General features: G+C 49.4%; 1 protein-coding gene across 1 annotated transcript in view; it reads right to left on the bottom strand.

Annotated features, from left to right (window-relative positions):
• Positions 1 to 23984, bottom strand: part of CCDC33 (coiled-coil domain containing 33) — a 206856-nt gene that overhangs the window by 109336 nt on the left and 73536 nt on the right. The window contains exons 5-8 of the mRNA XM_067543215.1: positions 13331 to 13440; positions 9630 to 9731; positions 3638 to 3729; positions 3075 to 3195 (exon numbers count right to left, since the gene is read on the bottom strand). Of these exons, the coding sequence (XP_067399316.1) occupies positions 3075 to 3195; positions 3638 to 3729; positions 9630 to 9731; positions 13331 to 13440 (425 nt within the window). The remainder of the gene's footprint in view (positions 1 to 3074; positions 3196 to 3637; positions 3730 to 9629; positions 9732 to 13330; positions 13441 to 23984) is intronic.

Below are 23984 nucleotides of genomic sequence, written 5' to 3'. Positions count from 1 at the left end.
CCAAGTGTATCATGTCCCCCTCTAGTGGCTGGTCTACACAAAGAATAACTGCTACCAATTAATGGAGGCAGTTCTTTAGCTCATGTGGTAGAAGCCTGCAGGACCCAGGATGGGGAGAGGGGCATTATAACCCTAACTCCCAGAAAAACTTGGCTGGTGTGAATACTTGTGGTGACACACTCATAATTCCCTGCCCCCTTGAGGACCAGATTCTCTCCCCTGTTCTGGCCCTTTGCACTGCTGAGTAGGAGGAAGCCATGATGACTTTGTGCTCTAAGATGTACCTCAATAGGAGTGAGGCAGGCAAAAAGCAAAGGAAGAAAGGCTGAGAGGAATGAGAGAAAAAAGCCCGTTTTAAGACTCTAGGAGCGTCTGCCGTGAACCATCAGGGTGAAGACGAGCGGTGAGTTCAGTCTGTGCAGGGATGCAAAGGAAGGAAGGGCTTTGTCCAGCACAGACGGGCAAGTCGAATCGTTTCTAACATTGTATCTGGGCACACCTGCTTGTTGGCCGCCACCAGCACCACCCGCCACGGAGGCCAGCCAGCATTCCCACCATCAGTCACCTTCTCCAGAGACTTCCAGAACTTGGCTGTCCAATTTCCACCCTCGGGTAATGCTCAAGTCCCATCAGTTCATGCCCAGGGGATAGTTATTTGTTTGCACAAGCCTAAGGAAAATCATTTTTGGCTGCTTCTTAAATGTAGAAAGGGAGAGAAGAAACACTGCTCAGGACGGGAGGTTTTGTTTGCTCCTCCAGCTACACCAGACTTTTCACCTTAAAACTGCCCTCTTCTTACTTCTGTCTTATCTCATCTCATCTTCTCTGGCCCCATCTCCATTGTATCTGAGCACCTCCCCGCACCCTGTGAAGTACGGAAATGCTAGTATCTCCACTGTACAGATGGGGAATTGAGACAGAGAAACTAAGGCCCAGCACCTATATCCCTTGGAGGGTCTGGGCCTATGTGACTTTCCTAAGGTCACACAGGGAGTCAGGGCAGGGCAAGGCAATCAACCCCAATCTCCCAACCCCCAGGCTCGCCCCTAATCACTAGGCTCTGCTTCCTCCTGCTGCCGGAGCGGTACCTGTTCTCTGATAAACAGAGACCACTGCTCTCCAGGGCCCCAAATACAATCCCTTTCGCCAGCAAGAAATGTACTTTAAAACTCTGGGAAAAGCAATGATTTTAATGAGCGAAATGCTCGAGTGGTTTTTCTGATAGCTAATAGCCTAGTGGGTGCTTTGCATGATGTAGGTTCCCCTAAGTAATATTTTATTTATATTCTCCCTGAATGTGTTGATACAATGTATTCACTCCTCAGCGTGCTCTGAGGCGCAATGGAAAGTCAGTACGAAAGAAAGAAAGAAAGACGGGAAGACTGGGAAGACAGATATTGCAGGCAGTGTGTTGAACTACATGTGCTAGTTGCTCTTTAGAACAGTTGAAAATATTGGCTCTTTGTGTTGCTAAATGCATGTTTTCCATACATGCCCCTAGGTTAACTCCTTAAGTCCTGCCCCCACTGCAGGCTTCAGATGCGTGAGTCTTAAACACAAAGCAGACAGAATCGAAGAGCTCTAGCTCCACGCGTGAGTGATTTTGATGGCTGCACATCAAACATTCAGTGGGTAACTTAGGATACGTCTACACAGCAAGCAGGTCCCACAACTGCGAATCCCAGAACCCAAGTCTACAGACTCAAGCTCTGCTACAGTACTAAAAATAGCTCTGTAGGTGATCGGGTGTGGGCTGGATCTTGGGCTCTGACACCCAACCCCCTGTCGTAGCCTCATTGCCACGGGGTCCTGCTTGCTGGGTACATGTACCCTCGTGGTTGGTTCTGCAGCATCTCCACAGTGCAGGTCCAGGTGTGTGACACCCTTTTGTAGAGCAGTTCCCATCGGTCTGTTGTCAGAGCTGGGCACAAAGTACCCCGACATCCGTGACTAAAGTCTGTCTCACTTAAAGCTTTCGGTGTTCCCATAGAAACCAAAGCAGGTTCCTCCCACTCCCCTCCCACTCCAAAAAGAAATGTTTCCTTGGCACCAGCTATTATGCGTTGTTACGTTTGTGTACCTCACCAAGGTGTGCTGGGTGCTGTACAGATAGAAGGACAAGGTCCCTGCCTCAAAGAGCTTGTCCTCTACTCTCAGACATGATCGGGGGGGGGGGGGGGGGAAAGCAGACTTTCGGGGAAGGATCGGAGGAAGGAGGAGGAGGAGACCAGTGACACGTCCATGTGGTTACGCAGTGCAGTGAATGGTAATGTTGCAGCTGGAGGCAAATTCGCTGACCGCTGTAAAATGTTTCCCTCCACAAACACCAGGTTCTTCAGCAGCAGAACTAACCACGTCACCCTCACCTTCACTCTGTGAAGTCTTATGCAAATACCACATTTTGCAGGGGAAATTTGTTCTGGATGAAATTCATCCCTGTGCAAACAGCCAAAATGCCTGGGGCTGGACTCCCACTTAGGGCCCATAATAAGAGCCACATTGGCTCATCCCCCGGATGTTCCCATTGTGATGCTGAGGGGCAGGTTTTCAAAAGGCCCAGCGCATGGACCCAAGGCGTGAGATCTGCCAAAAATCTGGGCATGTATTTTTGGTGGCTAAAACCCACCAGCTGGAAACTAATAATAATTTGGGAGAAGAGGAGGGAAGAGACAGACGAAAGTTCTGATTTTCTTCCTCGTGTGATTAGCGCTGTTAAGGAAACGTAATTAGACGTCTGGCAAGGAGCTCTGCAATATATACACATACCCACCAGCCAGGCCCTAATTACAGTTCCTGCCAGACAAGGCTCCGTCCGGGGGAGATATGGGAATCAGGTCGCAGCGCAGTAAAAAGGCTGGGGACAAAGGGAGAGAAGGCAGAAAGGAGGAACAAATGCTTTCCTGGCACTGATTCTATTTCCAATCTGCACGCAGCGCTGCCTTTGGCACCAGCTCCAGCAGCACCCTGGCTGTGAGAGGAGCTGAGTCCCAGCTTTCTGGCTAGTACGGCAGCATATCGCTCCCTTCTCCATTCTGGCAGGAGCATGAATCCTTAAAGACACATTACCCTCCTACCTGGGGATATCCTTGGTTGGCGACTCGGGGAACATCGAAAGCCATCAGGGAGGGGTCGGGGAACGTGACGGTGGTTACATCGAACGCAGGAGAGGCAGCAGGCCGCGTCTTCATGGCTTCTCTGTGACGGGAGGGAAAGGGCAGTCAGGTATTCTGCGAGACGTTTAAAGGTGACAGGTGACTACTCTGTATCCCTCAGTTTATCCACAAGTGTGGACATGGCCTAGCTCCCACAGCCATATTCGGGCAGATGACAGTCAGCCACCTGGCCCAGCTTAGACATGAATTAGTGCTTTCTCGGCCGGGTGTTACCTGTGAGCGGGGGGCATGTAACGTGCAGATCGTGGAGAGGCAATAAAATGGGAAGCTGGCACAGCTATTTTCATAGTCAGAGTAGAGCTGTGCTTTAAACCCTGCTGCTTCCATATAAAGCCTGGCTCCCTCTGCACAGTGGGTACCTGCAGATCCTGACACTTCCAGCACACCTCTAGAAGATGTTCTTGTGCCCACGCTGGCCCTTTGTTCCTGTGTGATTGGCAGGACGCCCCTTGCTCCCCACTCACCTGTATGCATTAAAATTGTTCACCACTCTGGCAACGGCTATGATAGGGACTTGGGGTCTTGCTAGAGGATTTTTCATTCCCTGGAGGAAAACCTGAAAGCCAAGAGAAGAGCAAGGTTAACACCAAGCACCATACGCTGGCATGGCAGCACCTTGGCACTGCCTGGGAACACAATAATCAGCCGGGCTAGCACCGAGGTTCAGCGCTCAGCCAGCCCAATGGTGGACTGGCCTGCAGCGTGCTCAGCAAGGCTGGGGCTGGGGGAAGCTCCTTCTGGCAGGTACAAACTGTGAAATGAATTTGAGAATAGCTTGTTACATTCCCACTGACAGCTCCGAGCTGCTCTCTCTGTCCAGTCTCCCGGGCCCAGCTCCGCGGCCCAGCTGATGGTGCAGGGAGATGGCTTTGTGACATCTCTATCACTTCCACGGCAAGAAGCTACCATGTCCCGAATTCAGGATTGTTATTTCCTTGGCCAGCACTGGAGCAGCAGCGGGTGCTGCAGGGCAGGATGGACACACACTGGCTGAGCTGCCCAGGCATGGACCAGCAGGGCAGGATTGAGGGGCATAGGCAGAGCAGTGGGTGGGAAGCCTGCCCAGCACCCGCCAGCCCTTTACACGGCTCTTATCATGGCACCTCACTTTCACGAGCACCCACTTTAGCCAGCAACTCAGAATTTGGTTCCCCACCCCCTGGTGGCAGCCCGGCTTCTCTCCAGCCCTCACCACATAAGTGAAAACACAGGGAAAGGACCATAAAGAGCTTGCTTCAGCTCCATTCCTGACCATGATGCTGCTGGCTGACAAGCCCTGGCATCTCCTGCAGCTTCCCACCCGGTGTGCAGAGCAGACCGAGGACAAGGTGCATTGTACAGTGACAGCCCCACTCCAGGGGACTAAATAGCCCCACGCTGATCCACCCAGGCTTGGGCCAGGTTTACTCTGCCATCTGCTGCCTGCTGCCCTCATGGCAGCCAGAAACGTTGGCTCTCTGCTGTTCTGCTCAGTCACAGCTCGCCAGAGAACAAAGGAACTGAACCCGATGGCCTGCTCACACCTGGGTGGCGTAGATAAGAGGCTTGGGGAGGCTAAGCCTCCCCCAAAAAGGCTGCCCATGCAGGGGGCAGGAAATGCCGGATGCGGCACGGGTCACCTCCTCTGGGAGAAGCGCCGGCCCATTGCCTTTGGGCGCTGCTGCCAGAAGCGACCTAGAAGTTGGGGGACCACCAGCACCTGGACCATGGCCCCGCCCACACTGCTCCCCAAGACCCCACTCCGCCTCTTCCAGTCTCACTGGCTGGCCCAGCTGTGGGACTCCTTCTCCTGCTGCATGTGCTGATGCCGGAGCACTCAGAACCATTGGGCCCTCCCACTTTTTCCCTGCCTTAAGGGTGAGCGACAGGGGACGGGGAGAGGGGGCTGAGAGGGGCCTATACACTCACAAGCCTCGGTCAAGACCAGAAACAGAGTCAGACAGTGTGAGAGGCAAGGCAACGGACTGGAAGACATGCGAGCACTCATGGGAACAGTGGGAGACGGGGTCTGAGGCAGGGAAAGGGACAGCAGCAGGCTATAGTATTATTGTTTTGTATTGCAGCAGCACCTAGAGGCCAGGGCCCCATGTGTTAGGTGCTGTACAAACACAGAACAAAGAGACGGTGCCTGCAGCTAGGAGATGCCAATCTAAGACCTGATCCACACACAGAAGGTGTCTGATTAATGGCGCTTGTTTTGGTATACACTTGGGGAAAAATCCCCCTCCCCAGTGGACATAGCTATCCCGGTACAAAAGCGACATGTTTGGCAGGTCTAAGTGTAAGACTAGACAACAGGCAAACAAGACAGACAGAAGTAGGGGGCACAAGCAAACAATGAGACGATACCGATCAGCATGGAAAACACAGCACACTGGATGCCCAATCAACATAACAGCAGAGAGGAGATTTTAAAGCCTTTATTTTGGTTTTCAAGGCCCAATAACCATTCTACTTTGGGTTGGCCTGCGGTGCTGGTAACTGGAAATTGCAATGCCTTTGTTTGCAGTGAACTGCACTGTTAACACTGCTAAACAGAGCGAGTTGGAAAACATATTTTCCATCCTGCAAAAACATGTCAAGATTTGGGGAAAAAATCATCTCGAATTAGGAAGAAAAGGCAAAGTTTTTCATGAAATGAAATTCTGGAAAAAAAATTATTTCATATCAATCAAAACTTTTCATTTTGATAAATTTGAAACATGCCATTCAGTTCTGACCATTTAAAATGTATCTTTATTTTATGTCAAATACAGTAAATTTTGAAACAAAAAGGCACTTAGAAACAAAAAGGTCTAAACTTTCCAGGCCAAAAAGGTCAAAATGGGACATTCTGACATTTCCAAAACATTTCTTTCAATTTTTAAAAAAAATGTTGTCAAAATGGATATTATTTTGCGTAAAATTTCAGTTGAATCGAATGGGCATTTTCCAGCAGAAAACTGTTTCAACAATTCTTATGGACAAACTCTGTTTCTAAATAGCCTGCAGATGAAGCAGACTTAATGCAGTCCTTTCCACATGAGGACATGCACACTGTGCTCTCTCCTGGAGACTTTACTTCTATTCTTTCTTGCTGTTTGACTCCAATCAAAGGAATCTTATATAAGTTTAAGTCCTCGCTTCATCTTTTGTGGTTGGAAACATAATGCTGCTGAACTGGGCACCAGGATAAGATGGCCAACCAGACCAAGCCAAACAGTGTTAGAGGCGGGTTCAAAACCCAGCACTCTAACATAGGGTGACCCCATCCTCAAGGACCAGCCATGCAGTGCTAGATTAGCATTCAGCTCCATTCAGATTTCAACTCCGACTAAGCATTGCAGGTAAGCGGGGCTGCGATAGCCAGCAGACCCGAGGATCTCAGGATATGTCTATAATCAATGTGAGGTGTGACTCCAGCAGGTGTAGACATACCTACGCTACCTCTGATCTCGCTAGCTCCAACAACAAGAGCAGTGATGCCATGGTGGCAGGGCTAGCTGCTGGGGTGTATACGCAGGGTCTCCAGTAAGGTTTGCAGACCATGTCACTGTGGCTATTGTTATTCCATGTAGACATAGGCTAAGTCATTCAAATGCCCAATAAATGTAGTTTTCGTCTGGACTGTGAACACATCGTGAGATAAACCTGAGAGATGACAGGTCGTTGAGAGGAGGGTTGCTGAGATGCATCCTGGGGTCTCCTGACCAAAACCCAGCTTGGGAATAAGAGGATTTCTTTGGGGTCCTCATTAATGCTCTTTAAGCATGAGCCAGGTGCAGCTGTGATCAATCCCTGCTTGAGGATTTTGATGGAAATAAACCCCCAAGAGCCCGCGTGTGCTGTAGCATATTCCTCTGCTGCTCATGGCAATTCATCGATTGGGCCCCTTTCTGCTGCTGTCAGCAATGCAAATAGACCTTGCCATCAAGCCCACAGACTGACAGGGGAGGCGTGAGATCTGGACTGATGAGCCAAGCACTGCAAGCTTCAGTTCGTCGATTTACAATGGGAAGAGTGCAGCTTATTGACCTACAGTGACCCCAGCTAATGCACTTCAGTATAGCACAGTCCCAACCCCTCTTACCCACCCACAGCACTCCTTGGTGGGCAGCTCAGGCAAGATCAAACAGGACCACAGGTGAACAGGAGCCTCGTCAGGAGCATCAATTCCAAGAGACCCCAGGGGTGTGTCTACACGGTGAGAAAAGACCCACGGTACGGCTCTGGCTGGCCCAGCTCAGAGGACTTTGGCTCGTGGCGCTCGGGCTGCAGGGCTAATGAACTGCAGTGCAGGTGTTCAGGCTTGCATGGTCTCAGAGCCCAGGCTCCAGCCTAAGTCTGAAAGTCTACAGTGCAGTTTTATAGCCCCCAGTCCGAGCCCTGCGAGGCCAACTCAGCTGACCCAGGCTCTGAGACGCAGTGCCACAGACAGAGCAAAAATGGACAGAACTTTCTGCAGGGGTGGGTTGTCCGAGATGGTGGAATGAACTTCCCAGGGACTAAAAGACCATCCCAAACCTCCCCTCTTTCCACTCCAAGTGGCGCATTTCTTTGGCCTGCCTTCTGTCATGAAACCCAACAGCCTACCAAACCAGGACTCTCCTCCTCTCTCCACACGCTTCGCTTCTCCCTCTGGGGAGAGGGTGAAAGAACAAACACCACGTGACAGATGTGTGTGTACTCACACTGCTGAATGCACTTTTGGAAGGCGCTCAGATACTATGCTGATAAGCACAGTGGAGCCCTGCGTGGGATAGTTTTTTAACCCCACGCCTGTCCTGCCTGCAATACCCCCTCCCAGCTGCTCCCGCATTGTTTCTTGTATTTTTATCCCACTCCCACAGCAAAAGCCTTAGATCCCACAAATCCCAAAAAGAGAGAGAGATTCCCCCATGCTATGCAAACAACCAAAAAACGGTCAGCTTCTAAATACTTTCACTTCTGTTACAACAGACATCAAATCTCTTTCTCTCACTTCCTTACATTTAAATAGTAAAACCTTTATTTAAAAAAAAAGTGCTTTACATTGTTGAAATTCTATGTATGACAAACTGTCGAGAGATTTAGGGGTTTCCTGCAAATTAGCGCAATCTGTTTTTTTCCCACCCAATCCCACCAGCCACAAAGTACATTTTACCCGCTCCCACTATTATGGCAGCGGGTCCTGCAGGGATCCCAGTCCCATTACAAGGTACAGTATAAAAACCTGTATAGAATAGAGTAGATCAGAAGAATTTGAAGAGCACTTAGTCAAAGACTCAAAAACAAACATCAAAAAAAAAAATTTCCGTACACCAAAAGCAGAAAGCCTGCCCAACAATCAGTGGGGCCACTGGATGATCAACCTGCTAAAGGAGCGCTCAAGGAAGATAAGGCCATTGCGGAGAAGCTAAATGAATTCTATGTATCAATCTTCACTGCAGAGGATCTGAAGGAGATTCCCACACCTGAGCCATTCTTTTTAGGTGACAAATATGAGGAACTGTCCCTGACTGAGGTGTCAGTAGAGGAGGTTTTGGAACAAATTGATAAATTGTGGTCCTCCAAGCATCTGTACTGGAAGCAGTGCTGTTCAATGTATTTGTTAATGATCTGAGAAAAGGGAGTGAACAGTGAGTTGGCAAAATTCGCAGATGATACAAAATTACTCAAGATAGTCAAGTCCAAAGCACACTGTGAAGAGTTACAAAGGGATCTCACAAAACTGGGTGACTGGGCAACAAAATGGTAAATGAAATTCAATGTTGATAAATGCAAATTAATGCACATTGGAAAACAGAATCCCAACTATACCTACAAAATGAGGGCATCTAAATTAGCTGTTACCACTCAAGAAAGAGATCTTGGGGTCACTGTGGCTAGTTCTCTGAAAATATTCACTCAATGTGCAACAGCAGTCAAAAAAGCCAACAGAATGTTAGGAACCATTAGGAAAGTGATAGATGATAAGACAGAAAATATGATAATAGTACTATCTAAATCCATGGTACGCCCACATCTTGAATACTGCCTGCAGTTCTGGTCACCCCTTCTCAAAAAGGATATATTAGAATTGGAAAAAATACAGAGAAGGGCAACAAAAGTGAAGAAGGTGGTGAGGTTTGTGCTGGTCCTTAGGAAGGCCTGTTCGCCAGATATCTCTAGCTCAGCTGGAGAAAGGAAGAATGGTCACATCTATGCTAACTGTAGCCAACTCTCCTTATGAAATCTCACTCCCCGGGAGGGCTCTCCAATGTCTATCTTCGCTAGAAAGTCAGTCATATCCGTGATGGTTATTAGCAGGTCTCACTGAAAGATCAGGTAGTTTGGAGAGGTCTTAGGTTTGAGGCATTCAGTGAAACTGAACCTGCAAACCTTATGAGGGTTGCTCATGCTACTCACACACAGACCCCTGGCTCCGATTGTGGGCCATGCTGGCATCCCCTCCTCAGCACCATCTCTCCCTCTCCCATCTTCCTGCACAGGCCTTACCTCCAAGCCGGTGTAATTCATTCCGACATAACGCGGGATGAGGCTGCCTTTCCGAACGACCGTAGCATAGAGACTTGTCCCCAAGGGGTCCTTCTTCCTCGGCTGTTTGGGGAGGAGACACAGTGTGGAATGAGTGCCAGACCGTAAAACAAGGGTGTTGTGTATATAAACAGTCTGGATTGCGGTATGGGGGCGCAGAGCTGCCATAACTGACAATAAAGTGGCAACTGATCATTAAGGCTCACTGTCCCCGGGAGCCTTTCCAGTAAGATCAATATAATAAATCTTCCTGCTTTTGCATTTAAATATTTAATAATCTGCACACACACCAGCCACTGGCTCGGGGCAGCTGGGGGTAGGAGAATGGAGAAAAAGAAACATACTTGTATTAGCTGAGAGGGGTATGAATTTCTGACTAGGGTAAAGTGAGTTTATCAGGCCTCAGTTCCACCTAGAGTTAGTTACCTGTGAAACTTACTTAATTGGGAGCTTCCTGCCAGTCACTCAAACAATAAAGCATGACACAACGAAGTGCCAGTGCCGCTTACATTGTTAGGTGTTGTATTAAACGGCATGGCAGGGAGTCTGCAATGGGTCTTAAATGGGAACAAGGTTCATTTGCGAGGAAAGCAGGATGATCCCTTGAGGGCCGTGTAAATATCTGATATTATGAAGGATCAACTTGAACTCACAGGAAGTGGCAGGTGTGCCAGGCTAGTTTCTCTGGAGCTGGGGTCTTGTGGCTAGGAGGCAGGACATTTGAGTGCCAGCCCAGGTCTGACACTCACTAGCTGTGTGACCTTGGGCAAGGTTATTTACTGTAACCTGTCAGGGCACATCTACAGTGGAGATCTCTGGCATGCTCGCTGCTGTGCAGTCACCACAGCAAACCTGTAGTACATCAGGCATCCACAGCCAAAAATGATCCCAGAAGTACCCAGACAATGTCACCACCCGGAGTATTAGACCCGCTTTAAGTAAGGCTAACCACTAGGTGGCCTTTCTCTGTGCCAGTCCGCACCATTCGAGCACCAGTGTGAGCAGAGATCACCAGCATAACAGGAACCAGTGATGCAAACAGTCCTCCCACTGCTGAAATAAGTAAGCGTTGGTAGCCCAGTTACTGCTACCCCCATATGCCCTGTCCCTTAATTGCCCCCATCCTCACAATAATCTAGCAAAACGCACTCGTCCATATTCCTGTATCTTCCCTGTGCATTCTAACTGTATGTCCTCACATCTCTAGTCCAAAAAACAAATGCCCAGCAAAAATGCACACAAAGTTGCCAAGGTACAGAAGTTGTTACCAGGCATACCTGATATATTTATGAACCCTACTCTGATTTTCATTCTAGTGGACACGAAGCACTCTGAACATCCCAGAGCAGGAGTGGGGCAGGTTGAAAGGTTCTAAAGAGTCGGAGAAACTTGAGGTCCAGGAAATGCGAGAAAGATCTGTTCTTGGCTATTGTAAGGGGAACAAGAGGGACTCAGACCAAGTGTTCTGTTTCAAGGAGGAGGAAAACAAGGCCCTCTTTTGAAAGCCAGGACAGACCTGGGCAGGAGGACAAGGAACTGATGCTGGATTAGTTCCAGACTGAGAGGGAAATGAAATGTGGGGCCAGACCATTCCAGAGAGAAATTGTCAGTGAGCAGATAAGGGTCCAAGAAATTAAGACAACACAGCTGGCTCAACAACTGGCTCCTACACTGTGCCTGCAACATGTGCTTAATAGACCGCTGTTATTCAGAACAATACCACACATGAGACTACCTCTGCTCTCCTGCATTCCAGCCCTGCATGTGGCTGGGGAAAAGAAAATGAGAACCCCGTCAGATGTCCGTGGAAGATACTGTCCCTACTGGCCTGGACTGTGTAAATGAAGAACCCTACTTTGATACTGCAGCTAGCGAGTGCGTGAGTGTGTGTGACAAAGTACATCTAAAGAAAAGGTCTCAGCACAATGTGCAGATCAGTCACGCTGTTCTTTAATAGCCAGACCACAACCATTTACTCCTCCCCAAACTCCACTGTAACTAACACAAATCATTAATAAATCATGAGAAAACCAATGCAGAAACCAATTCCCAGTGTAATCCCACCACCACAGAGCACATAAAAGCACCTCCTGGCAGCACCAGCTAATACTTATTACCCCCATCAACACGCCCACCCTACTGATTGCCATGAAAATCACTCACTATACACATTAGGGGAATGGCATATGAAAAAAAGGTCCCAGAGAGAGAAACTCACTCACACAGCAATAAATGGCTCCTAAGGCTGTTCAGTGGGGACAAAGTCCCACTCCTCAGCTCCTGAAAAATTCAGAGCTTTTATAAATGCTGCAGCCATGTACTTTGTCTGGCCACTCTAAGTATGGGTCCCTCACCCAGCCCCCTTCTCCTCTCCCACGCACCCTCACCTGGCCCCCCCCACCCTTTCCACGTGCCACCACTTGGCCCCTGCACCCTCTCCTGTGTGCCCCCACCCGTGCCCCATGTCTCCTTCCTCACACCCTTGAGCCCCTTCTTCCACTCACATTCACCCGCACCCATCCCCCATCTCCCTTCCTCTTCAGGCATCCCTCATCACCTGTCCCATTTGCCCCAGTGCAGTCCTTGCCTCCCCTTTCATTCACAAGTGTCTGACATCCCTGCGACAGATCCAGCATGGCTCACACGGAGACATGACATTAGAGGAACATGGGAGTTTTAGTTTTCTTTAATGCAACATACGAGCCAGCTCCACATGACCAGCTCTCCACATGACCCCAGTGAGCTCTTCATAGACCTGTTTGAGAACTGCTGTCTATGACACTAGACCGGGATTCAAGAAACCCAGGTTCTAGTCTCAGCTCTGCCACTGGCCTGGTGGGTGACCTGGGACAATCAGCTCCCTTCTATGTGCCTCAGTTTCCCCATCTGTAAAATGAGGATAAGGCTGCTGACCTCCTTCATAAAGCATTTTGAGATCTACTGAGGAAGCGTGTTAGATGAGAGCTAAGGAGGATCATTATTTCATTAATATTCACAAAGCCCTTTGGGATCTTGGGAAGGCCGGCTCTGGGATTTGTTTGCACTGTTGTAAACCTGCGTCTCGCCTGTGTTCTTGTCTCCCAGGAGGCCGAGTGCGAAAGGGCAGGTCACAGTTTGACATCCTTTTTCATTATTTCCTGGCGCACTCATTTCCAGGTGAGAAAAACCTCTTTGAAAGAGGTCCCAGGAGCGCTTTGCTTGCTTTTTCCTGTTGTGCATTCTCCAACTTGGGAGACTTTGAAAATCCTATACTGCTTCCCACTGGGGATTACAACAGTTACACAAGATTTCCTTCACCTGACCTCGGCCACCTGAAATGAAGCAAATCTTATGCAAGACTCTTTGTTTATAAGCCTGGAGTTAGATACCATAGGATGTGTGCAGCATAAATTATTAGTAGTAGTAGCAGTAATATTGTGGTAGATCCCAGGAGCCCATCAGGGACCAGGACCTCACTGTGTTAGGTGTTGCACAAACAAAGAACAAAAAGACAGTCCCTGCCCCAAAGAGCTGCCAATCCAAGTATAAGACAAGAGACAACAGGTGGAGACAGACAGACAGACTGACCGATGGACGGACGGACGGGCGGAGAGGCTGTGAAACAATGTGACGCCCCCATACCCACATGGGTCAGGGTGCGAATTAGGTTAGCCAATGCTCACCAGCACCAGTCTGAAGTGGTACTGGTGGAAGGACCGGAGGTACCTCACAGGAATCTTGTAGCTCGCCAGTACCTCCTTGGTGACTTTGTCAGCCACGGTCAGGGTCACAGCTGGAAGGGAAGCGCAGGAATACACATCAGCAGGCATGAGACAATAGCTTGGGGGAGCATTAGAACTGGTCCATGTTGCCAACCAAGGCGGGTGTTTGGAGACAAGAGGCCAGATTCACCCCAGGAGCTGTGCAGGCATCACTAGAGGAGGCAGCAGAAAGTCTGCCAGCATGAGGAGGGCTATGGTAGTGCAAGCTGCTGCAAACTCCTCTCCACCTAGGGGGTTGAAGTGGCCAACCTGCTCCAAACATGGGTGGTCAGGAAGGAAAGGGTATGTCCAAGGGGGCGGGAAGATGTGCTGATCTGTGCATCTCCACAGCAGCCTTCACCAGTTGGGCTCCTATACAGCCTTGTCTGTAACCAGCCTGCTCCTCGCCCTATACCACCATCTAGCCATCCTCAGGGAGAACACCCCAGGGACGCACAGCCCACACAGACACTGGCTTTCATGGATCTAACCCCTGTGGCTAAACAATACTGAGAAGGAATAGCATCCATATTCCAGGCTTCTCAGAGGGACCTAACAGCGAAGTCCTTGAAAATCTGGTACAAATGTTGTTTAGTTTCTTTAGAATATAGGATTTGCCATTGATCCATCTCATCCGCCTCCCTTTCCCAGGCAAGGGCCTGCACTTAGCAGTGCAGGGAGAAGTGAGAAACTGCTATAATGCCTCTAGGCAATTGTGCAGCCTCTACGCAGGGTGGGGGAGAATTCCTTCCTGACCCCCCCTGTGATCAGCTTCTACTTTGAAGAATGAGCTTGGTTGACAATTATTATATGATCCATGGTTACAAACATTTTTGGTCACGGGATCATTCCAATCGTCTTTATTGTGACTTGTAAATATTGGGGCCATCTAATGGGAATAACGAATAACGTCATGCAATGCAATGCAGCTAATAATACTCTAGTAATGCTGATGGGAAGACTGTTTCTTGCCTGCCTCGCCTTAGCTAAGGGCTGGATGGAGGGGTAAACACGAGAACTGTTTCATGACAAGGAGCACGTTCCCAGTTACACCACAGGCAGCACTCTCAACACACGTTTCTGTAGAGCTGGCCAAAATACTGCAAATGAAACATTTTCCCAGTGGAAAACGGGTTTTTATCAAAATCAAAATTTTCTGAAGGAAAAGGTCAATTTTGGCAGAATTTTCCATTGGAAAAATCTAAACGCTGCATCAATTCAGGTCAGGTCGACATTGTGCTCTGCATCCGCTTGCACAGCATGGTGCTCATGGGCGTCCCACGCAACCCCCTCTCCCATGTGCACTTCTCTCCTGCCACACCACATCCCTGAGCCTGCTGAGTTGCTGTGACACAGCCCGAGAGCCTCCTGAACCCATGCCCCTTCCCCGCATTGTGGTGTGGAAATGTCCATAAGCAAGTTCTGCAGCTCTACCCTTGTGGAAGAGCCCTCCAGAATGTAAAAGAAAGGACATGCTCTGTATTGTTTAGCTTGAAACCCACCCTCCTGAGTTTCAGAGGATTACGCCCTGCTATGGGACTCTCGCGCCTGAGCTGAATAACCTCCAGAGACAGGATCTCAGTCCTAATTCAATTCCAGGGAAGCTGCCCTGAGCTCACCTCAGGGCCACTATAGATGGCCGCAGCTTCGAGCAGCTTCCCATGGGCTCTATGCCAGGCGAGACAGCCAAATCATAGCCTTGCTCCTCCACGCCTCCTGCACACGCCCTACACCTGCGGCTTGGAAAGGAGCAGTTCTTCATGGGTTGAAGACCCCGCCATGGTGGTATCATCTGCAAGGGCCTTTTATACCTCCTCCATCCCCCGTTAGAGGCTTCTTTATACCACCTTGAAAGCCGAGCAGGGCTGTTATAGGCATGCCAGGTGGGGTTTGAACTGTGCTTTAACACGTCAGCTAACACAACGCCAAAGTCTAGTGTTGACAGAATGCAAACACTTGCATGCCATCCACTCCAGAAATCAGCAGGGTGGAAATTACCACTTCTTAAAATCCAGTGAAAAACTGCTGCATAGCCAAGCTCTGTGTGATTAAACTAAACACCTCGTAACAAGAGCTCAGTGCTGGCAATTCCTGTCGTTGGATTAGATCAGCATCTCGCCACGTGGACGACCCTGGGATGTCCCCAATATTTACAAGTCACATGAAGCCCAGGGGCTGCTCTGTGCCCCGTGGAGGAGTGCATCCAGCTACATGCAGCCAGCTACATGCCAAGGGAAGGGGCCTTGACACAGGCTCCAAGTAGGTGACATGGAGGTTGCTACTGATGGTTGGCTGAGGAACAAGCCATGAGAGTACAAATCCAGTGGCCTCCAACCCACCTGGCATTGGTGCGTGGGAGCAGCTGCTCCTCACAGGCTGTCCGCAGCACGAGGAGATGGACGTTTCACTTTCAGCACTGGAGTTGCAGCCCTTGGAATTAAGCCCTCTGTTTAGCCACATAACTGGTGCTGTTTGGGCAGCACCCTCTCTCCAGTGGACCTCATCCCTGACCATCTCTGTGGCAGAGAGGGCAGTTCATTCCCCATGCACATTCATTCCCTGGGTCTCTCCACTAGAATGCAGCAGTCGGATGCTATTCACCCCAAGGTGGCTAAAGAAATCTCAGAGCCACTGGCAATAATATTTGCAAACTCATGGACCAGGAGAGGCCTGGAAGACTGGAGAAGGGCTAACGTAATGCACATCTTTCGAAAGGGAGAAAAGGAGGATCTGTGGAGTACAGACCAGTCAGCCTGACCTCGATACCTGGGAAGCTACTAGGGCAATGTATAAAACATTCAGTCTGTGAATGCCTGGAGGGTGAAGGGGTGATCACTGGCAGCCAGCGTGGAGTTACTAAGAACAAATCATGCCAAACCTGTTTGATTTCCTTCTTTGACAGGGGAACTGGTTTGGTGGATGGGGGAATGAGAGGGACATGATATACCTGGACTTTAGCACAGCTTTGGACACAGTCCCACATGACAGCCTCATAAGTAAGTTGGAGAAATGCTCAGCAGAACTACCATTAAGTGGATACATAGTTAATTAAACAACTGCAGACGAAGAGTGGAATGAATGGAATGATGTCGGATCGGAGGAAGCTCTCCAGTGGGGTTCCACAGGGATCTGTTCTGGGTCCAGTGTTATTTAACATCTGTCTGAATGACCTGGCTGTAGGACTAGCCAGCAGACTGATCAATTGTGCAGATGACACAAAGCTGGGGGGAGGGTGGCCAACACTTTGGAAGACAGAGCTAAGATGCAGAGGGATCTTGATAAATTGGAGAACTGGGCTCTAGACAACAATGAAATTTAACAAAGACCAATGTAAGGTGCTAATTAAAGCCAAATGCACAAATACAAAACAGGGGATAACTGGCTTGGAAGCAGCACTGCTGAGATGGATCTGGGAGTTGTGGTGGATCACAGCCTCAACATGAGTCAGCAATGCCATGCTAATTTTAGGTTGATTAACAGAGGCATAGCATGCAAGTCATGGGAGATGAGAGTATCGCTCCACTGGGTACGAGTTAGGCCCAGCTGGAGTATTGTACCCAGTTTTGGTCACCGATGTAGAGAAACTGCAAGGGATGTAGAGGTGAGTGACAATGATGATCAGAGGGATGGAATGCAAGTCGTACGAGTAAAGGCTGAAGGAACTGGGTGTGTTTAGTTTGGAAAAGAGGAGATTGAGGGGGGACACAATAGCAGTTTTCAAATACTTGGAAGTCTGCCATAGAAAGATGGAGACAAGCTCTCCACCTCTTGCCACACAGGGCAGGACGAGAGGCAATAGGTTTGAACCACAGCATCACAGATTTAGATTAAATCTCAGGAAAAACTTTCTAACGGTAAGAACAGTAGCCAATGGAACAGACTGTCTGGGGAGGTCATGGAAGTTCCTTCACTGGAGGTTTTCAGAAGGAGGCTGGATAGCCACCTGTCCTGGATGGTTCAGACACAACACATCCTGCGTCTTGGCTGGGGGTTAGACTAGATGACCCATGCGGTCCCTTCTAACCCTACGGCTCTGTGATTCTATGGGTATAACAGCACCACTCCAGAGCCTTCCTTACGCTAGTGCCTTCCACCTTGGATGTTATACAAAGATCCCTCTTTGGTAGGGGAAGCAGGCCCCTTCCGCACAGCTGGACTACAGCTGTACACATTGTTAGGAGGGGACTTGCCTTTGCCCAGAAGAGTCAGCATTTGCTGGGCTAGCAGGCAGTGTGGGGAGGCAGGCTGGAAACACCACCCTGGAACTGGGTCAGCGTTCCAACCTGGGCATATTTTAGAGTGATCAGCGCTCAGGACCTGTTTTATGTCCCATCCAAAAGCCAGCACTTCCGACAATGTAATACCCCACTGGGGCAGTGCTGACTAGGAGGGAAGAGAGCCACTAACCCCACTTCTTCCTACCCAGGCCAGCTCTGTTTGCAATGGGCACGCTGCTGGGCTCCCAGCCAGAGTGGGGATGGCTGCGGGCCACTTCCCTTGAAAGGCCAGCTCTGGGGAGGCCATGCAAACCGAATCCCATCGGTCGCCAGGGAAGCATGAGCCTTTATAAAGGCTTGGAGGAGACAATACCTGCAGCCTGGACCCCACTCGCTGCCCTAATGCAAAGTCAGGCCAAACTGCACTGCCCTGGGAGCGCTTGCTGAGCTGATCAGACATCTGGGAGGCAGGGGAGGCCCTCGCAAGCTGGTCTCTAGGCTAGAAACATGCCTCATTAGCCCCGGCATTGGCTTCACCTGGCGGGGCTCCTTTGGGCCTCAAGTCACTTGAAGGAGAGGAGAGGCCGTTCAGCATGTTGGACCTGTCACCGGAGAATGGAATCTCACCTCCCCCTCATTCCCTCAGCTTTGCTTTCTGTTCACCCCCATCACCACAGCAACCGTCTGGCAGGATAACACCCCCCCCACACACACACACACACTTCCTTTCGCTGCCCTCTTCACCTTCCCTGGCAAACCAGCGATTTAACCCTTTCAGTGCCTCCAGTTTAACCCTCTGGTATCACAGCCACAGCTGCCGCCCCCAGGAAAACCACAAGCTTTACTCCTTTGTCAGAAACAAATGAAGAGGAACCACCACATCTTGTTCTGCTGCCATTTACACTTAGCTCTCCCTGCCCTGAGCCTAATTACTGATTGCACAGAGGGGCAAAGCACTTAGCCGTAAACATAGGCCTAAAGTTAAGCACACGCTGAAGTGCTTTGCCAAACAGGGACCGTCTGCTGATTTGGGTCAGGAGCATCTCCTCACTCCCTGCCTTTCCATCCTCCGACTTGCCAGTCTTTTCTGTCGTTACTTTTCAAGACAGCTCAATGTATGTGCAGATTGTTTTTCCCAGAGACCTTTGTGGAAAGAGAAAGGTCTTGCTATTTAAGCAGTAAGGGGTAAAACATTCTAGTGCCACGTTAAAGCCAAGCATCTATTCCGCTAGTCAGCTTTGATATCGGCTCATGCTCTGCCCTTGGTGAGCCCTCAGATTGCAAACAGGGTGGCAAATGAGTTGACTCCTCATATCTTGGGCAGAAGGGAGGCAGGGACCCAGCCACAGAGGAAAGGAAAGAGACTAGAAAGCCAAGAAAACAGAAAAGATTTTAAATCATGGCAAAATAGTTTACTCTGGCATCTGTTCATTACAGTTTGATGCTGCAGGGTGCAGTACTCTGATGCCAGTGTAACAGGCTTGAGCACATGCTGAACTGGAAGCATGCAAGTGGCCCACTGAAGTTATTCACTGGAATTATTTGTGTGCTTTGCTGGATCAAGCCCGACTAAAACAGCGGCTCACTGGCTCCCTCCCTGTACATACACACACCTCCACGAGAGAAGGGCTGCGGAGTATTGGTTTGAGCAGAGTAGCTGACTCGGCTACTCGATGGTATCATTTTAAAGTGATGACAGAGCTTTAGGAAGTGTTTTATCTAACCAACCAACCACTCACTCACCTCTGGAACCGCGGTTCTTATCAGCCAACACTTCCCTGGTATGTCTACACTCGGAGCTGGGGCAGGGGGTGATTCCCAGCTCAAGCAGTGTGCCCGTGACTGCCCGAGCGGTGGGTCAGGCTAGTACCTCTGAGGCTGGAGACTTGTGACTGGGATGGAAGACAAACATATCAAGAGTAGGGAACAGACCCTCAGCACCCAAAGTGCTCTGAGTCATTTAAAAGCAATTTTGAAAAACAAGTTGAAAACCCGAGAGATTAAAAAGTCCCCGTCCCATAAAATAGGATAAGAGGAGTGGAAGGACAGCCAAGCGGTCAGGGTGATGGCCTGGGAGTTGAAAGAGCTGGGCTGAATTCCCTGTTCTACCACAGACCCCCTTGGCTGCCTCAGTTGCCCATCTGTAAAATGGAGATAACAGCACAGCCCTGCCACATAGTATTGAAGTATTAAAAGTATTAAAGATGGTGACGTGCTCAGATACTATGATGATGGGGGTACATAAGTACCCATGGTAGATAGGTAGAATAATTACACTCCCCCCAAATGATTCAAAATTAATCCTGTCAGGGGACTTTACATACTAAACACTTCTGTTTTCTAAGTGGGATTGTCATGCTGGCTGGATAAGGGGGGCCCTTGAGGTGTATTCAGGAGCTCTGATTACTCCCTTCTACACCAATCTCGCATGGGGGATGTCATGCTGGTTGGATTAGGGGGGCATTTATTATATTATTTAACATCAATAGGTCAAAATCATGTGAGATATGCCATGTCAGGTACTGTTAGAAAGGCTAAGAATGTGCTAAGTAAGATGATAATGTTTATGTTCATGTGTTATATGTGTAATGGAAGTTCTGGATATGTTTGATATACCTGTATTTCAAATTGTGCTGTGCCTGGGTCACACCCCAGACAGGATGGCTGCAGAACAAAAGTCTGCTTAATGGCCCATTAAAACATTCACAGGTACAATGGGCCCAGGGGGAGAAGCCAGGGATATACCTGATGAGTCACCAGGACTTGCCCATGTGATTCTGGATTCTATTTTGGTTCCTGTGAAATTCCACAAGCAGCATGGAAAGGGCCAGAGGACATAAAAAGGCAGAGGCCTGGGATCCATCTTGTCTTCAATCCTGTTCAGCTTTCAGCTACCTATCTACCTCTGGATCAAATCATCTGCAACTGAAGCTGGAAACAAAGAACTGAGACCCATCCAGGTACTGGATGTAACCAGAGGGACTATACAAGTCTGCAAACTCCACAATTCTTCTAGAAACCTGATCTATATGGACTTTCAAATCATTGGTATGTATCTGATTGCTTTAATCCTTTAACAGTTCTCTTATTGTTTGTTCCTTTCTTTTTATAATAAACCTTTAGTTTTAGTTACTAAAGGACTGGCTGGCAGTGTGGTATTTTGGGTAAGGTCTAAACTTATATTGAACTGGTACTGTGGCTGACCCTTTGGGGTCAGAGGGAACCATTTTGGTAAAGAGCAGAGAGTTTAAATAACTGGTCTCTTTACTGGACCTAGTGGCTGATTGGGAGCCAGAGACTGCAATTCAGCAAAGGGGGCTGTGTGTATTTTTATTTTGGACTTCTTGATAACCAGTGTGGGGAATCAGAAGCACTGTTTGTGGCTGGTTGGGAAGTCTGGCTTCAGTGTCACCCACCAGTGTTGGGCAAATCTGCTCTCCTTTTGCAGCCTGCCCTGACCTTGGCATTATCAGGTGGCTCCTTAGGCATGGAAGGGTCACAGGGATAATACACCTCAGGGAACTGCTGCAAGACAGAAATGTACCAGGAGTCTTAGAGACTCTCTGCTTTCTTGGCTTCTATCTCAACCATGACTTGGTCCTGCAAGCAGAGCACTCTGATTTAAATCAGCAAAGCCCAGGCTTAAATTTAAGCACATCATGTCAATGGGGCTACTTATGTGCTTAGAGTTGGGCACAAGCTTAAATGCTCCGCTGGCTCGAGCCAGAGCGCTCTGCACCCTGCACGATTAAGCCCTCAATGCACATCTCACGCTCTCTCAATGTATACAAATGTCTGTTGCTCTTTAAATGGGTGTGACTGTACTGTATCAAAACCTGTAGCCAGTGGGACACCATGGTTATCACTGGCTGCATTCCAGGTAATTTCTAGGGGCCTGATTTTGAGGGCCAGTGCTAGGAGCTTTCTGAAAAGCAGGTCCCTAGAAGGTGTCTCAAGGTGGGGCCACCCAAAATAACTAGTCACTTAAAAATCTAGGCCATGTGCTCCAGTCCTGCAACGGGCCACCCTCCAAACACTGGGCTTTGCTGCCAGGGAGCTCCGAGGCCCAGCCTCGCTCATCAGAGGATCAAAGCCTTGGACGGCACCTGTCTGAAACAGCATCATGTGATCTACAACATTTTTCTGCTCATATTCTCCTTGCTGGGTCAGTAGGTTCTGGCAGAAAAGCAACTGTTGATTTGACTGGCCAATGACTGAGACAGGGTCATGTCCCCTTAAAAACAAAGGCTCGGTTTGGGGTATATCACCATGTCAGCCTCACTGGGGCAAGAAGCTGTCTAATGAAACCTACAAAGATGAGATTTCTTAGTCTCCAGGGAAAACGATTTCTCCTTGGGTCAGAAAAGTGGCCCCTGGTGCGCTACAAAAGTCCATATTTGGAGGCTTTAGAGCCAGTAACCCGGACCCCCACTCAGAGATGCTTTATTGACCCAAACAGCAATCGTTTTCTGCTATGCCTCACCTCCCAGCATATACAGACAGAATTACACACAAAGGGGGCCAGACCCTCAGCTGGTGTCGACCTGCATTGCTCCATTGCAGCCAGCAAAGCTATGCTGATTTTCACCAGAAGAGGATCTGGTCCAGTTATTTTAGACTCTCTCCCCACCCCCACGTCCCGTTAGCCCACGGCAGGTACAGTGAGTACATCAATGGCTTTGATTTCACTTAAGTAGCCGCGTTAATGGAATTACATGTAATGCTATGAGCAGTTTCCAGCCGGCCTCAGCATTCGTTTTGCAAGCGTCTGATTTTAATCTAATCGCAGACTCTAATGCCATTAATATGATTACAATTGTGTGCAGAACTACACTGCGACTGGAACAATCACGCCGCTGGATCTAACCATCATAGCAGTGCGGAAGCTTCGAATTTGTAACGATTCTGAAGGGCAAAATTGCAGGGCGCAGGGCCCAGCTGTGCTGGGTGCTGGGCTCGGAAGCACAGCAGGTCAGGACCCAGGGACACAGGAGTGGCTCAGCGAGCACGCTGCAGATCAGAAAAGCAGCAGAGTCCCACAGCTGGGAATCATAGCAGTTTCGTAACAGGACTGACATGGGTCGGCGGAGTTATGCATGGGCCCGCTGAAGGGGCTGATTTTCAGAGGTGCGGAGCATCCACAGCTCCCACTGACTTCAACCACTGTTGTGGGTGCTCAGCTCTTCTAAAACTCAAGCCGAGACCTGAATGGGGACCCAACACTACAACAGAAGATTGGGGCGGGTCAGCGCTGAGCTGTGTTAGCAGGACAGGGTGAGGGAGACGGGGCTGGAGTAGGAGGGTGTGTACACAGTCTGTGGGGCACTGTGGGAATTCAAGGGGAAGCATGGGCGGTGGGTATAAGAGGCTTGGGGAGGCTAAGCCTCTCCAAACAGCCACTCCAGCCTAGTCTCGCTCCGCCTCTTCCCGCACCCACTCCCCACAGGAGCAAGCTGGGGAGGGTGCTTGTGGGCTGGGGTGGAACAGGGGCGGGGCCTGGGATAGAGTGTGGGCAGGGCCGTGGGGGAGGAGGAAGAATGGAGGTGGGGCCCAGCACAGAGCGGGGACAGGACCTCGGGATGAAGCCAGCCTCCCCAAATTCAAGAGGCACATGCCGCCTATGGGGGGAAGTGTGCATAACATTCTTCAACCTTATCTGGCTTTACCCATTGCTATCAATGTGCTGCTTGCACTACCAGTGTAGATGCCATTGTCAGTCAAGTCCGAATGGTCAGGGACGCAGCCCTGTGCTCTGGTTGTCCATAATCCTCTGCCTGCCAGAAGCTATGACTGGGGATGGATCACTCGGGAATTGCCCTGTTCTGTTTATTCCCTCTGAAGCAGCTGGCACTGTCGGAAGACAGGATTCTGGAGAAGATGGACCATTGGTCTGACCCAGTGTGGCCGTTCTTATGTTTTTAAGCACATCATTCTGCTCCTTTCCAAAACCAGATCACAAACATTTATTGAACTTCTGCCTGATAGGGCACTGGACTATGACTCAGGAGACCTGGGTTCTATTCCCAGCTTTACCACTAGCCTGCTGGGTGACCTAGGAAAATCACCTCATAGCTCTGTGCCTCAATTTCCCCATCTGTAAAAGGGGGACAATGACAGTGACCTCCTTTGTAAAGTGCTTTGAGATCTATTGATGAAAAGTGCTATATGAGAGATTAACTTTGCAACAGTATATCATGGATGGAATTTCTTCCTGTCCCTAGCTGATGATCATCTTGTGCCCTGAAGCATAAGGATAGTTAACAATTATATACATAGCTACAGTTAAGGAGCCTGATTCCTAAGTGCCTTGCCCTTGGGAAGTCAGCAGCAACTGTGCAGTGGGATGGTTCTGATCTGGT

Source organism: Emydura macquarii, unplaced genomic scaffold (assembly GCF_026122565.2).
Source record: "Emydura macquarii macquarii isolate MOO-44397 ecotype Brisbane River unplaced genomic scaffold, CSIRO-AGI_Emac_v2 contig_799, whole genome shotgun sequence".
NCBI classification, from domain to species: Eukaryota; Metazoa; Chordata; order Testudines; family Chelidae; genus Emydura; species Emydura macquarii.
The sequence above is the reverse complement of the archived record's forward strand: the minus strand, read 5'-3'. Positions and strand labels throughout refer to the sequence as shown.